The sequence below is a fragment of the Maniola jurtina genome, chromosome 12, assembly GCF_905333055.1.
Source record: "Maniola jurtina chromosome 12, ilManJurt1.1, whole genome shotgun sequence".
In the NCBI taxonomy this organism is placed as follows: domain Eukaryota; kingdom Metazoa; phylum Arthropoda; class Insecta; order Lepidoptera; family Nymphalidae; genus Maniola; species Maniola jurtina.
Genome location: NC_060040.1, coordinates 10,257,797 through 10,273,465, shown reverse-complemented (window position 1 = coordinate 10,273,465; position 15,669 = coordinate 10,257,797). Strand labels below are relative to the sequence as shown.

General features: G+C 35.7%; 1 protein-coding gene and 1 long non-coding RNA gene across 2 annotated transcripts in view; one reads left to right on the top strand and one right to left on the bottom strand.

Annotated features, from left to right (window-relative positions):
• LOC123870215 (RNA/RNP complex-1-interacting phosphatase-like) overlaps window positions 1-12,052 on the top strand; it is a 46,663-nt gene extending 34,611 nt beyond the window's left edge. The window contains exons 6-8 of the mRNA XM_045913423.1: window positions 3,499-3,539; window positions 10,502-10,609; window positions 11,222-12,052. Coding sequence (XP_045769379.1) covers window positions 3,499-3,539; window positions 10,502-10,609; window positions 11,222-11,565 — 493 coding nt within the window. The 3' untranslated portion in view covers window positions 11,566-12,052. The remainder of the gene's footprint in view (window positions 1-3,498; window positions 3,540-10,501; window positions 10,610-11,221) is intronic.
• LOC123870220 lies at window positions 1,196-13,104 on the bottom strand. The gene is made up of 3 exons (XR_006797033.1): window positions 13,023-13,104; window positions 12,523-12,524; window positions 1,196-1,209 (listed from the first exon to the last, which is right to left on the bottom strand). It is a non-coding gene; the product is annotated as an uncharacterized LOC123870220 (long non-coding RNA).
• Between the last annotated feature and the right edge of the window lie 2,565 nt (window positions 13,105-15,669).

The following is a 15,669-nucleotide window of genomic DNA, read 5'->3' as shown; positions in this document are numbered from 1 at the left end:
ACATGAATAGCTTAGCAGGAAAAATATTTTGGTTCAAGATTTATGCAATTTTTCATTAAGTACTTTGGGGATTTGTACCTGTTTCTTTAAAAAGATTCCGACGAATTGAGAATCTCCTCCTTTTTTGGAAGTCGGTTAAAAATAATGGCTTTCTGCGTCTTAACTAAAAAAAAACTAATTATTATTTGTTTGTTACATTATCGTTTCTAGTATCATTGAATCGACGTTATTACAATATTTTTGGTTACACTTTTAACTTTCGAAGACCAGTAGAATTTGCACTTTTAATTTAAAAAAATAAAAATAAAAACCGATTTCGATAACCACAAACACTAAAAAGTAGAAATAATTTAATTTATTACCGAATATATAATTTTGTATACAAGAGTTAAATGTAGTTAAATTAGCCGCACGATACATCTAATCTTCATAACTGTGACTCCACATTGGCCCCTCATTGCATTGCAAAAAAAATACTGGTTTATTTAAAATCATTTTCATATAAATCGAAAATTGTTGTCATCAGTTTTTTAGGAGTGTTCCCAACCTTTGGCCTACATCACAGTAACAATACAAGTTTCCGCTATTAAGGACGTTCCAGACTGCATGGGAACCACGTGCATCCTTATCTGGAGTTGTATCGCGATGTCGCCTATTATCTCAGTTTCGACCACTTTCGTTGCTTGTACAGTACCGTCGTGTACGCTGTACGCTCCTACCATGATGGATGCGGTGGTATCACGTATGTGAGGTCCCATACTTTGTAGGCTGTGGGAGAATGCTCCTATCTACCTTGATCTGATATCTTTCTTATGGGTAATACACACACTGTACAGTCTACTTGATGCATGATAATGTCATTGCATTGAAGGTTGCATGAGTAGGTAATAGGAAACGGAATACATAGCTAATAAATTGAACAAAGAACAAATGTTTAATAAACAGCGCAATTCATTTGCATTAACCATTGCAGTATGATATTTAATACTCTATTTTATTGATTAGTCACAACTTTAAAACCCCAAATCGCAGAAGTAAACATATTTTTGAGGTTTTAGTTTTCGATCTTATGAAACGAAATACTCTTTCTTGTATCAAAAACTTAATAACTAAGATTACATTTACTCAGTTATCAGCCTTTGTTTATATTATCTATTTAAGTTTCTTAGCTTCAGATTAAGTTACCAAGAAATTCTTTAAATAAATGTCCTGGAAGGCTGTAGCCTGAGGCCTTGGAGAACAGTATACCAGCAAATACTCTGATGTTGTATTTACTCCGTTCGGTTTATAACGTAGGTAATACCAAGTAACATCGTTTTGTGGTTTTTGTCTTTTTTTATCGGAGAATTTTTCTATGACACAGACCCTCGCCAAGAAAGATTTTTCAGCAATTCTACCTAAAAAAATCCGAGGTGGGTCAGCTATATTTCATAATAAATAGGTACAAAGAAAATAGCTACGGAATATTGGAAATAGCATAATCTTCTCATTTGATTTAAAATGGGTACCTTATTTATAAAAAGCCCGCACACACGTATTGACTGATTGGATATCTTGGATTACGGATTGGAGATCGCACGCCGATAGCCAGAGCGCATTAATCGCCATGTGATATCTCATGTAAACCTTTTGGCACGCGAGCTTGATCGTAGAGGTGGCCCTGAATCCGTAGGTGGTGGTTAAGAGGTATAATGTAGTTATAATAATTGCAGCCATGCTCCTCGCACTTACATAAATTTTCCAGTAAGGCCACGCATAGGCACGTCGGTCCTTGCCGCATGAAAAATACCCGGATTATAACTCGGGAGCGATCTACCGAACAGATAACGCCGCTAGATATAAATTATCTCACAAACGTAAGACGCAACTAATATTAAATAAGAAAGCATGTAATTCACGTTGGTTCGATCTGCCCGGCCGAGCAATAAAATACACAATTCTGACAGTTTTTAAATAATGACGTCCGTGGAGCTGGACCAGGAAATGCTTAGAAAGTTTAATACAAAGTTTGGCCTTAAAGTCGTCCAATCTCGATTTTGATCTTTATAGTGAAAAATAATAATTTTCAAAGATATATTCCTTCTTATATTATTCGTTTCATTCGATTTACTGTTCGATAAAGGATCAAAAAGTAATTATATAATCTGAAGTTCGTGACGGAGAGTAATTTTTATTTCAAAACCCTACGAGTACATTAGATCCATGATTAATAAGGACACAAAATGAAGTATTCAATAAGCTTATAATTGCCTTACTTGAGTTTCCTAACAACTAAGTTCAATATTGTTTCCTCTTCAAGTAATACAATCAAACGGACGATCGAGTCCATATTAACTTTGAACATAAACTTCACGTAAGACGCTAACTTGTTTTCTATGAATTTCTTGAATCGTGACTTTATGCATAATTAAATTGTTTACTCTTTGGCGCCACACTTCGAGTATAGTTTCGTTTTGTACATCTTATTGGAGTACTGTTCTCGAGAATTGTTTGTTAATAATGATCTTTTGCTGGAACTCTATTACCTCAATTATTTACTATTCGCGTATTATTTTAGATTTATTTTAATTAACAAAGCCGTTTTCCTTTTATTTGACGGCATGTTTGTTCTATAAACTAAGGATAAATTGATTAACTATACTTATCAATTTTGTAATTCTTGCCTAGTAATTAAAATTTAATTATTTTTAACAGACAGATTTATTTATTAGACTAGATACTTACTGTCGTGACTTATCTAGTTTGTTTTGGTTATAAGATAATAAAAGTTTTTGTGATTAACTTTTAAAGTCGTCTTAACTTTGAAATCAACGACGAAGCATTTAAGGACCTGTAGTGCAAAAATGTTTCTTGACAGACGTTTTGCCTGGGTCTGTGTTGTGTTGGACCACCCTTACAAGGAATTTAAGAGACATTCCCAAACATTATGGGCGCCACCTCTTTCTATATTAAAAGACATTTGTTATGATGAAAACAAACATATTTCACCAAATAGGCAGAAATGCAATCGGCCGCCGGTCGGCAGAAACGCCTTGTAATTCTGGGACGCCCACTGATCATGCGGTTTTAGGTGTAAAAAAATCGATTAAAGTATGGCGACACGCTGCGATCGATACATGACAATGTTTCATTTTTGACAGCTGCGCAGGTTTTTACATTTTTGTGAAATTCAATTAAATGTTATGCGACGCCGTTGCCTTTGTTACATATCGTTTTACATCGTCGCCGAGCTTTATTGATATTTCAATATTCGGAACAAGGCATTATAGAGTGCCGGAATGTCATAAACTTACACGGCAAACAGCTTTTGTTTTTAATTATCCATTAACGGTCATTGGAGCTCGTTCATGTTTATAGTTTGTCGTGTTTTTATTGCTTAAATATCATTAGATTTGATTATACACTGAATATTGATTTTTAGGTTATAATTTATAAAGTAGTGGTTTTGAATTATTATGAATTATTTATATGAAACTAACTATTTTTTTGTATTTGCAGATTCATGAATGCGGTAGACAAATCTCTTAAAGTAGGTGAAGGTAAGTAACATATTTTCTTTGAGAAAACTTTTTGAATTTTTTGCCTGTATTTATTTGAACTCATTATCTTCTCGCCAAACTTGACAACTTGAAATAACAAACATTGAGAGGAGTGGTATTATGACCGTTAATTTTCATGCGTGTGTGTTTTCCTTTAACATGTTGTCTGATCGTTTTTGTCTGTTTACTACATTCATTCAAAGATGGCAACCTCCCGAATGGCAAATGTGGAAGTAGGTTTTGTAAACTTTGCTGTAGGTACGATTCACAAGGAAAAATGTATTGCGTGGGAGAGACGTTTCGGTGAGGTGTTAATGCATGCCCATTGCCTAATTGTATTGCTTTATGAGACCACCATAAAAAGTGTCGTTGAGCTCTGCCTTTATTGTCACTAATTGTTGTTCTTTGTAGTCGCTCTTCTCAGTAAATATGGCTTACATCATGATCGCTGCTATAAACTTCACGTCAGTTGTATTTTGTGTACTTAGTCAACTTACTCTATTTTATTAAACTCTATCTTAGATCATATTATCAGATTATACGCGAGCGCATTGATCGAGTAGATCATACTCTCCATTTGCGGCGTTAATGTCTTACGTAACGAGATCATCAAAGTTGTTTAAGAGCTTATCAGTAATGCTGGACACAACATACGATTTCAATTAAAGATCGCTCGATTTCGACTCGGAATGTATAACGTGTTTAATAAATGAAGAGCTTCGATGACACCTCGATGACGGGTGACGAAAGCTGCGCCAGGGCTCTCGCTAGGTTGGTTTGTCAATAAGTCATAGCAATCAAAACTAGTAGGTTCGGTCCACACGTCCGAGATAATCGGCAGCTACACTTTTAATTACATTGACACAAATCGTGGTTATCATCGAACTTCTCACGGTGCCGAACTCAATATACAGAATGTTCATTAAGTCCTAATTACGAATGGGCGCCCTTGTCTTGGTCACCAAAACTAGCTTTTATTAGATTACGTGGGTAGTTTCAATTAATTGTGGGCATGCTATTATCTGTCGGCGTTTTCATTGGTAATGGTCTGTTATCGGTGTCGCTAAGTAGATCGAGTGAGATTTCTATTATAGTAAGCGCCACTTCCCTTTAAAATAATATAGGCCAAGCGGAGCACCTTTATCCGTCTCATTAAAAAGATATCATTGTTGTTACTAGACTTAATTAATATTTGTCTAAAGATTGGGTCATTATGAAAATTTGTTTTCATCTAAACCAGAATTTTGTATTGATAGTATAATTCTAATGCTTCACAATTTTTTTTTTTAATTTCAAGTCCATGATGAATGATTTAGGACCTGGGTGAGGTCTTGAAGAAATGTTTTTCAAGACAGGACATTAGTAGTGCACGTGTCTGGTGCTGCAAATGTTCATGGGCAGTTTACAGTTTTGCTCACTATTTTAATTTAAAAAAAAACTAGCTAATGCTCGTGACTTCGTGCTACACAAATTTTAAACCCCTATTTTAGCCCATTAGATATTGCATTTTCAAATATTATACTTTCTTAGCGGATGTCTACGTCATAATAGCTATTTCCAGTATCGCCATGCCAAATTTGAGCTCGATCCGTCCAGTAGTTTGAGCTGTGAGTTGATAGATCAGTCAGTTAGTCAATCACCTTTTCCTTTTGTATGATTAGATATATTCGCATTCTCTCATACGAGCTTCAGAGGTGTCATATATATTTATACACGAGAAAGAGGTGGCGCTCGGGCACGGTAATGCGACGGTATTCATATTTCACGCGTTATCGCACGCGAATCACATTCGCGTTCTGATTTACACGATATCTCGGCGTGCGGAATGTCCTACAGCGGCTACTGTCGGTCCTCGAAGGGTGGTCTTAATAATAACTGTCCGGCTGCGCATTTGGCAAACAGACCAGGCACTTTAATCTTCTATTCCGGCTATCATATTTTCTATAACTGATGATGCCCACAATTTAATCCGCGTGGAGTAGGGTTTCTATAAAATCCGTTGGGTACTTTTTGTTTTTCTGGAAAGAAGTACCTCTGCAAGTTTTCTTTGAACCTTGTATCAAACTCGGTTCATCGGTTGAGCCGTGAATTTTCGCATTTATTATAATAGACCATGTATAAATATGGAAGTATGGACCACGGGCATGTTCCTAATTGTTATTTAATTACATACATATCATGTTAGATTTTCATGAAATCTATTTAAATACATAAAATAGTAACAAAAATATACATGAATTTTCATAAAGTTAGATATCAACAAGTGTAAATTAAAAATTTATAACACCCCCGACAAGTGATGGTTACAGTAACTAGAATAAAGCTGATAACTTTTAAACGGCTGAACCGATTTTCTTGAATTATAGCTAAGAACACTCTCGATCAAGCCACCTTTCAAACAAAAAAAAAAACTAAATTAAAATCGGTTCATTAGTTTAGGAGCTACGATGCCACAGACAGATACACAGATACACATGTCAAACTTATAACGCCCAAACAAATTTTTGGGTCGGGGGTTAAAAACATTGCATTAACGATTAATTAGCTTTAGCGTCGTCAGGACAAACTGATGACTTGATTTGTTCGCTTATTTCTAGAAATCGTCTTTGTTAAGGGGCGTCTAAACGGGCTATATTTTACGACAATTTGTGGTTGCAATTATTGACCAACATTGCCCAGCCATCAAAAAAACATTTTAGTGCATTTTATGGCTGAGCAATCAATTGCAGGTAACATGTTGCAATATGGCTACAATAGTATGGCCTTTGATTCAGAACCCTTTAATGAGCCACACAATCCAGCAATAATGGCCGACGAAATGACGCTCATCGCAGCCGCTTACATTGTTTTGGCAGAAAAACGAAAAAAAAGGACACGAAGGTCGAGGTCGAATCCACAGAATGTGGATTCGACCTTACCTAAGTAGGCGTGACACTTTGGATTCCGTAGAAAAGGAATTAATGCTGGATAAATACTTATTTAAAAATTTTACAAGAATGTCTAAGAGCGACTTCGAATTTCTTGTGAACAGAATTGGACCAACATACAAAAGCAAGATACAAACATAAGGAATGCAATACCTGTGACTACAAGATTAGCAATAACTCTAGGGTATTTAGCGACTGGAGATTCTTTCAAGAGTTTAATGTACCTTTTCAGAGTGTCCGCTTATTCAATTTCAACTATTGTCCCAGAGGTTTGGGAGAAAGGGACGCGCATATACAGTAAAACAGAACAACAATATAGATGGCCCAGATATATTGCAGTATTTACACGCCGGCTACACATAAAAACATTTTGACATACCAAAGAATATGTGGCTATAATGCAGGGCCATCCTTAAAATATTGCATAGTGTGGCTGGTATTGCTAGCAATGTTGCCGGCCACAGTATTGCAGCCACAAATTGTCGTAAAATATATCCCGTTTAGACGCCCTATTATGTCTTGAGAATAAATATTTGGTGAAATAATTTTATCAATACAACAATAGATTAGTTTGTTGCGAATAAACTTTCTAAGTTTGCAAGTATGAAAGTTGGAAATATACTCGTAGTTGCATTTGAAACAGTGCATTTTGTACAAACATAAAATAGTTGTGGACAAAGTTGCACTGCCTGCTAAGGGGGACACCGGTGACAAATGTTGCCGAGATATTGCTATTGGGTACGTGATAACGTACGTTAAAAGATATAAATTTGTGACATATGGCAATAAAAATAAAAATAGATAACACAGTAATAATTTGTGAAGGCATTTTTATATTGGGAAAAGAATTTTAAAAATAAAGGTTATGTAATAGGAATATTTTCTCGCCGGTGCACCATAAAAATACCGAATGACTGAACGTGTAGGGGAACGGTTATCTTTAAATACCTAATCAGTCAACATCTCATCTCTGCCCACGCGTGGCGCCACGGAGAATGAGGCAACGCGGCAGGTTACAGAGGTGCATCGTATATTTAATTGAACTTTATTATCATTAGTTAAAGTTTGCATTACATTACGTTTTAACCTAACACAGTTTCTCAACTTTGCCAACAATAGAGCGAAAAGGAAAAAATTACCCACTGATTTTGTTACATGTGATTTCCTGACTTAAACGTAACTCTAATAAATAATCATTACCCACATTATAAATTTTATTCTAAAGTGTGTTCGTTTGTTGCTTTATTGGTTTGTCCTTCAATCACGTAGTTGCAACAGAGCAACGAATCGACGTGATTTTTTGCATGGGTATATAGTTAAAGACCTGAACATTCATATAGGCTTCTTTTTATCGCGGAAAACACGCGGATGAAGTTGCGGGCATCAGCTAGTAGATACTTATACAAAAAAGTTCTGATTCAATGCCTAGCCAAAACCATGGACCTAAAAAGTTTAATTTTTACACAGAGTTTATCTGAATACGAGGAATAAAGCAGGATTTTTCAAAATTCCCATGGGATAGGGATAAAGAAGACTTAAGTTTGCGCCGAAGAAAGCCGAGGGTGGTCGCTAGTAAATAATAATAAGCATAATTGAAAGTAGAACACAGACGCTTTAAGTAAGATAAGCTTAAGTTTAAACGACAATGTTTTCGCAATCGATTCATAAAGAGTCTCATAAAAGGATTTGATCGTAAAGCGAGACATCATAATCACGAATGCGTGCGGTAAAATCCTAATAAGCTGATTACGATGCAAGGGGGTCGCGGCGTGGGCGCATTATCCCGTATCGATATCGAGCTGTCTCACAATGCCTCTACTGATTGTCGACGATTGATCCGAAGAAAGCATATCCATATCCATGATCATCATCGATACGCGATGCGGCTGAGTATAACAAATAAATAAATCAAGATTTATTGTTTTGCAAGTGTCTTCAAATCGCCAAGTGAATTATATCACTTGCAAATGAGAAACTGGCAAACAAAATGTTGTTATTACGCTTCTGATCAAATTACTTTTTTTTCTTTAATCCTGACGTTTTTAGCCTGAATTCAAATTTGAACTCATTTCCAAACAAGCCGGCCTAAAACGGAACTAAAATTAAGTCCAAAGTTAATGATGTCGATCACTGAATACAAACTTGAGCTTATTTCCGAGCAAAACAGCCTAAAACTGTGCTAAAGTTGAGTCTAAAGCACAGAATATATGTATATAAATACTACTATTCGTAATCAACAACAGTTTTCATTCAGTTTTTGGTGCTCCTGTAAAATTTTATTTAGTGCAATTACATCGTTTTGTTCGGCAACCCCTCAAATAAGGTTTCCATAATGATAAGATTAATACAAACTGTCTCTTTAATGACCCCCAGTCTAGGTCTGTGGAAATTATACTGGCGTCGAGTCTGATGTTTTCCCTTGGACGTTTTCCTCTAAACTAATAAAGGAGAATCTGCGTCTTTTTCTTACGACTGGCACCTAAAGCACGCCTAAAGTCACGATATTTGACAGTTGTAAATTAAATAAGGTTAGTCTGTCCTTTTCTTATTACATTGGTAAGAAAAAGTAAGTTGCGTTTAGAATCAGTACCATTGTTTGTTTCTTTAATTGAAAGTAGAGTCGGTCTTAATTAAGTTGTGGCGAAAGCCTCTCTTGATGGATTGTTGCAAATGGAAATGTTTTATTTTTGCTTGTAAGCCGACTTGGCATGAATATGCATGTGTAATGTCTCAAATGCATTACCTCTTGGCTCGCCGTGGGAATTCTGCATTTACAACGCACGCTTTTGGTTCTTGATTTTTGTCTCGTGCTAAGAAGCGGTTTTCGAGGATAACTGTTTATTCGCGTGACGTTACTTACTCAATGAGATTTAATGTCTAGATATTAATTTTATATTTTTCTTTAATTGGATATGGAGTTTGGGTTAATAAAGTTATGCAGAAAGCTCGATATTTAGCAAAAATTGTACGATAACAAGCTGCCATATACTTGACAAGCTGACCGCCCTGGATTCGCTCGAGAACAATTTTTGAAAATAGTAAGCGAATTTTGAAAACAGTGAATTTTTGAAAATATTTTTGAAATAGCGGATAGAATTTCCAAAAATCGTGAACCGAAGGCATGTATGGCGCGCTATTTTCATATGTGAAAATTTTCACTTTGTAGTTCAAGTTTTTTGACAGGACAGTCGTTTGTAATTTTTTTTAATTACGACTTGTTATAAACGTATACATATGTATATTTCACAGTGCCTACTATATATTCTATTATTTAGGTGTGAATCTTTCGTACTACTTCAAAGGTCTTCCTGAGGAAGCGTCAAACCACGGCCATGGCTTCCGCTCACCCCGTCCACCCCTTTATTCAACCCCCTGCAAAGGGGTGTAATGGGTGAAAGTCAACGACCTCGGTCCAATGTTTGCGGTGCGATTTTGAAGACACAAACATGAGCTCACCATTATTTTTCCGCGGACCGTTATAGCTATTGATCGGGCGTTGTCTTTATAATTCAATTGGAGATAGTGTTTCCAAAAGTAGTTGGTTAGTTGTTTGTTCTTCAGTTTTAATCGCTTGACAAAACTTTATTTAATCCGTATAGTGTCTTTGAAATGTTTTATTTATTTTGTATAGTTGGGAAGATAGTTTTCGTTACGTTACGATTCTCTATTTATTATTTATTAGGATTGTAGTATAAGTTTGCGTGGTCTAACTCTTACAAAAAACCGGTCAAGTGCGAGTCGGATTCGCAGATGAAGGGTTCCATATCTATCATCGTTTAAGAAATAACACTTTAAATTTTCATAACGGTCATAATAAAATACACAGCATGTGAAAACCCCAACGCTCTACCTATTACGGTTCATGAAAATACACCTCGCTGACAGACAGATGAACGGACAGCGGAGGCTTAGTAATAGGGTCCCGTTGGGTACGGAACCCAAAAAAGTTAAAAATTTACCAACTATAGGTACTTTAGCTAGGTATTATACAGTTAATAGGTATAATATAAACAAACTCATGTCGTGCATTTTCAGATTCGTTGGTCGGCGTCCACTGCACTCACGGATTGAACCGAACTGGCTACATGGTCTGCCGGTACATGCGGGATCGACTAGGAATACCTGCTAAGGAAGCCATCAAAAGTGCGTAATTTTTTAAAGTATTTAATCTACATTCTCTTTAAAAAAAAAGTAGTGGTAGGGTAAGTTAAAAATTGATTTGAATTGTTAGAAATGATATAAGGTTTATTGAAGGTAGTTTAATAAAATCGATGTTTGGCTCATTCGATGTCATAGAATCTGTTGCGAGGAGGCCAACTTGAGGCATGAATACGGGTTTTTAAAGGTTTTTATTTCAGCCTTTCTCGGAGACTTGGAACAATTATTGAATACTAACGGTATCTTGAACTGGATAGCAATCGCGCCCTAATAAAAAAAAAATTGCCATTAGGTTTTTTTAGATTATCACAATAATCTCTAATCGTACGCACAACAGACGGAAACGTTTAAGTGCGGAAACCAGCCCAGAGAGAAGAGAAGAATCTCTAAGCGTTATGATCTAAGTCCCTCGCGTGTGTTTTGTGAGGACATTCCAATAATTCTTTAAAATATTTCAATAATCATTAAAATTTCTTACCATCTGTCCGAAGTATAAGCCCTTGGGTCCTGGGGATATTTCTGTTTGGTCGTGGTATTATAGCTATTTTATAAAATTATGGGGTTACAATAAGCCCTTAACATTTTTAATATTTCTAGGATTTGAAGCAGCGCGTGGCTATAAAATTGAAAGAGAAAACTACATCGCCGATCTTCTAGGCAAGCCACCTCCGCCTCCAGATGTTGGCAGAGATACTGTCGTAAAGCCGATTTTCAAGAGGAATTACCATACATATTCCTCACCACTGAATGATTATGACGATGTGTTAGAGCAACGTGAATCCAGTAAACGAAGGTTCGGGAATCAGTCGTCATATCGAAGTGATAACAATTATTATAATAATAGACGAGAAGAGCCTAGTATAAAACGCTTTAAAGGCAATAGAAAAGACTCAAGTTCAAACATGTCGACTTATCAATATGATTATACATACGACTATTGACGGTAGTGATGATACCGGATAGATAGTACCTAAATTAATTATATTTTTTACACTTTTATTCCTTGCATAGTGACTACAATGAATGTAATATATTAATTGTATTAATATATTACCTGTAGAACTTTTTTATGTATATTGTACTGAAAGGTTTTAATCAAACTGTGAAACTAAAAAAAAACGCGGTTGTTCAAAAAACGAAGCTTAATCTTCGGGATCTGCAATAATAATAATTACTACTAAAGTTAGCAATAATTTATAGTAGCTAAAGTTTAGTAAGTAAAATCGCGGATTTGCCAAAAGTTGCATTTTTACATTTTTATTTTAATCCTTTTCCCTTGCTCCACTTGTTTAAGTGAAATTCATAACTCTTTTTTTTTTTGAAAGTGTACATTTTGGTAAAGTGCCACTGCCATGCTTATTTAATTGCAATTTGCATTTGCAAGGGAATTGTAAAATAGAATGAAATACATACTGAATTTTACCGTTATTTTTGTATTTTTATTGATTACTACCTGATCCGCCCGACTCTACTTAGATAAAATTTGATATACCTACATAGATGATATATTACATAACCTATATTACTTCTGGATAAAGTAACTTTAAAATGATGACAGAATTATTATTAGTTGTACATACACAATATTATAAGATAACTTAACTAGGATTTCAAGTGACTATTGAAACATTTTAATTCCATTTTAAGTAACTTTGGATTATGCGACTAAGAATGTATAATATCCCGTTAACGGAACCCTAAAATCTAAGTCAGGTGCGTGTCAGAAATAATACGCTTATAGTAGGGTTCCGTAGACATGCTAGTTGCTGAGAACTTTGATTTAGTTTTAAAAAAAACCTGTAAGAAACTCATAATAATGTAAGAATCTACAGTGGGGCTGCATTTGAACTGCAAGTCGTTTGCAAAATTGCGGTTGGGCAGTATGATTGCAATTGCACAACTGCCCACTGACTGCGTATTTGCGGTGCAATTGGTAAGATTATAGATTTTAGATTAGAACATTCCGCGGGCAGTTGGCATACAGTTCTAGTTACGGTAAGTATTATGACTGTACGTGGACTGATCGATCGGCAGTTGCAATCAGTTGTGTCAACTGCAATCAAACTGCCGAACTGCAATTTTGCAAACGGCTTGCAATCCAAATGCAGTTCCTCTGTCTAGACTCTTAAGTTTATTTTTGTTTCTTGTTTTATTTTTCTACGGAACCCTAAAAATGACAGTAGATATACAAAAAATGTAAGTCATGAGAACAAGTCTAATTATGGTGAAACTTGTGGGAGCACGTATAGTGACGTGAATAGCTCGCACGTGCTCGATAGCATCGAGATGGTTTGGAGATGCGGATTGTGATGCTGCGAGATGCTGTCACTTGGGTGCTATGGAGACACAATACCGACACTGCTGGGATGAGGTATATTTATAAGTAAGTATTAGGTACTCATGAGGGACGTGTGGCTTAGTTGTGACAACGCATATCAATCGATTGTAATTTTAAGCAACGTTGACCCAAGTCGGTAACTGGATGGGTGACCGACTTCAGAGGTCCGAATTTGGCCTTTTCGTTTCCTCCGTGCCTCGGAGAGCACGTTAAGCCGTCGGTCCTAGTTATTATCACTAACATCTGATAATAACTATAAATTAACCTTTATTAACCAGGGAAGCGTGCCAAATCTGGTAGGGGTATGGAAAACGTCTAGTTTTACAGAGATATCCATCTTTGTATTGCCTAATTAAATTGCCTTTTAAGATTCCTTAACCACTAAACGGATTTTGATAAAAAGAAGGGATTTCGAAAAGGTCCGTTTAGTCATTGAATTCACACCAGTTGCAGTCCAGAGAGCTTTATTACCTAACTATAAGAAAATATTTTTGAAAAACTAGCATCGTTAGGAACTTACGCCATTTGATCCAAAAAAAATCAAGACTATACCTACCTACATAACAATAGAATGATTCAAAAGGTGGCACCGATATGAAGGTAAATACATCGTGTAAGTAGGTAGGTAAATATGTAACGGGATAATAATAATTGATGGCTGAAAAAGAAGCTAAAAATATTTCAAAATACGAAGAAATTGATAAAATCTCAGGCTATTTATTAAACAAAAGACAGTTAATGGTACGCGTAATAAACCCGATTTTCTCTACATGCACTGATGCCCTTTAGATTGCGTTTACGCAATGCCTCGTGGAAGAATTCGGGTGCACATATTTAGGATAATTGACATTTAGTTTTGAGCTTGTTAGCTTTGATATAATTGGCTGTTATTAGGTATCTTCGTATCTTTGTAAGTTACCGTCGAAGTTCATACATTGTACAATGTCGTCTCTACCCAGAACAGTGTCAACTTTGTATCCTCTAGGACAGACTTTCCTAATCGATTAAATCGAATGGATACCGAATTGCATCCTGGTATTCTTTTGGTGTTAAAATACGTAACGTAACGTAACGGTGGTGTAACGTAAAATGAATCTTTATTGATATTTAGACTACATTGCTAGACAGGAAAACGAAGTACTTACTTAAGTATTTTTTTTTTGTTTTGGACAGAGTTGGCTTTGCCTGCTCTGCAAAATTAGAATATACATAGAAAGGTTCTTTATTTAAATAAACTCACAAGTGCTTTTGAATCGTCAAGTTAGGCATCTACCATTGCTCGGAATGTCCTTTGCTCGTAACATAACAATAGATAAACAATTATATTATGCTCCCTGTACCTACTGTACGTAAGTTAGAATGAAAGTTAGCTGTTTTCTTATTATTTTAAGAATTTTCTAGGAGAAGTTACAACTAGGTGTCTTATTGGTTTCTACAAACAATTCACTCAAAATACTTATGTTAAGGTACGATCGTTATTGTCAGTGACGATGCCCCACTTCTACGACTCGTAGCGTGTTTTATGTTACAGAAAACTGACTTATGAACTGTTTGTTTGTTCAATATTTTCTCTGGTACAAAGTTAACGCTCGCGGTTGCTCCTGATTTATTTGTTGTCGATACTGGTAGCTTTCACGAGTCGCCAATTCTAGTCGCATTTATCGCTCTATTGTTTGCCTCCTAGGCGCTGATCGCAAGTGACTTGAGGACCTACCTAATTACCTGTAACCACCATGCATTATAAATATTTTATTTATGGATAGCCAAGTGTCTAGGATGGCTGTCGTAACTGCCTATTCTAAGTTTCAAGAGTTACAGGCGTACAATGAAGAGTTATCACATTTTTACGCTTCCGTACCTCAAAAGGAAAAGCGGAACCCTAATAGGATCACTTTATTGTGTGTCTGTCTGTCTGCCTGGTCAAGAAAACCTATAGGGTACTTTCCGTTGACCTAGAACCATGAAATTTATCAGGTAGGTAGCTCTTATAGCACAAGTAAAGGAATAAATCTGAAAACCGTGAATTTTTAGTAACATAATTAAAAAAAAAATTAAAATGTGTTTTTTTCAAAGTAAGATAACTATGCCAAGTGGGGTATCATATTATGAAAGGGCTTTACCTGTACATTCTAAAATAGAGTTTTATTTATTTTTACGCATATTAGTTTTTGATTTATCGTGCCAAATGTCGAAAAAAATACCCGAGTACGGAACCTTCGGTGCGCGAGTCAGACTCGCACTTGGCCGGTTTTTTTACATTCCTGACTAAAAATACTACTTTCTATAATAGGTGCCCACTGGAACGAGGTCCTTAATTCAGCGTAGTTGCGTCCACTTGGATTTAGATAGGTAGTTAGTTTGTAACACAGGTTGTAACTTGTGTCTTCGCTTGTAGAGTAACTTAAGTTGTAGACTTGTATTTTGTTTTAAAGGTCATTCGTTGATCTTAGGGTATAGAATAATATTCAGTCAATAAAGACTATCAAATACTTACTTATTTATTGCATTGAAATACTATGGTATCTTTATCAAATTAGGATACACATTTTAATCTAAACGTCGTTTTTCATGTTATACGAGCTTTTCTAGACAAAATTCGTCGTTAAATGCGTTATCAGCAGGTCGAAACCCGAAAGAGCGTAAATTATATCCACTTTGTTAGTTCCTAATAAAATTTAACATCTTAACTAGTGTTATCTCATATTTC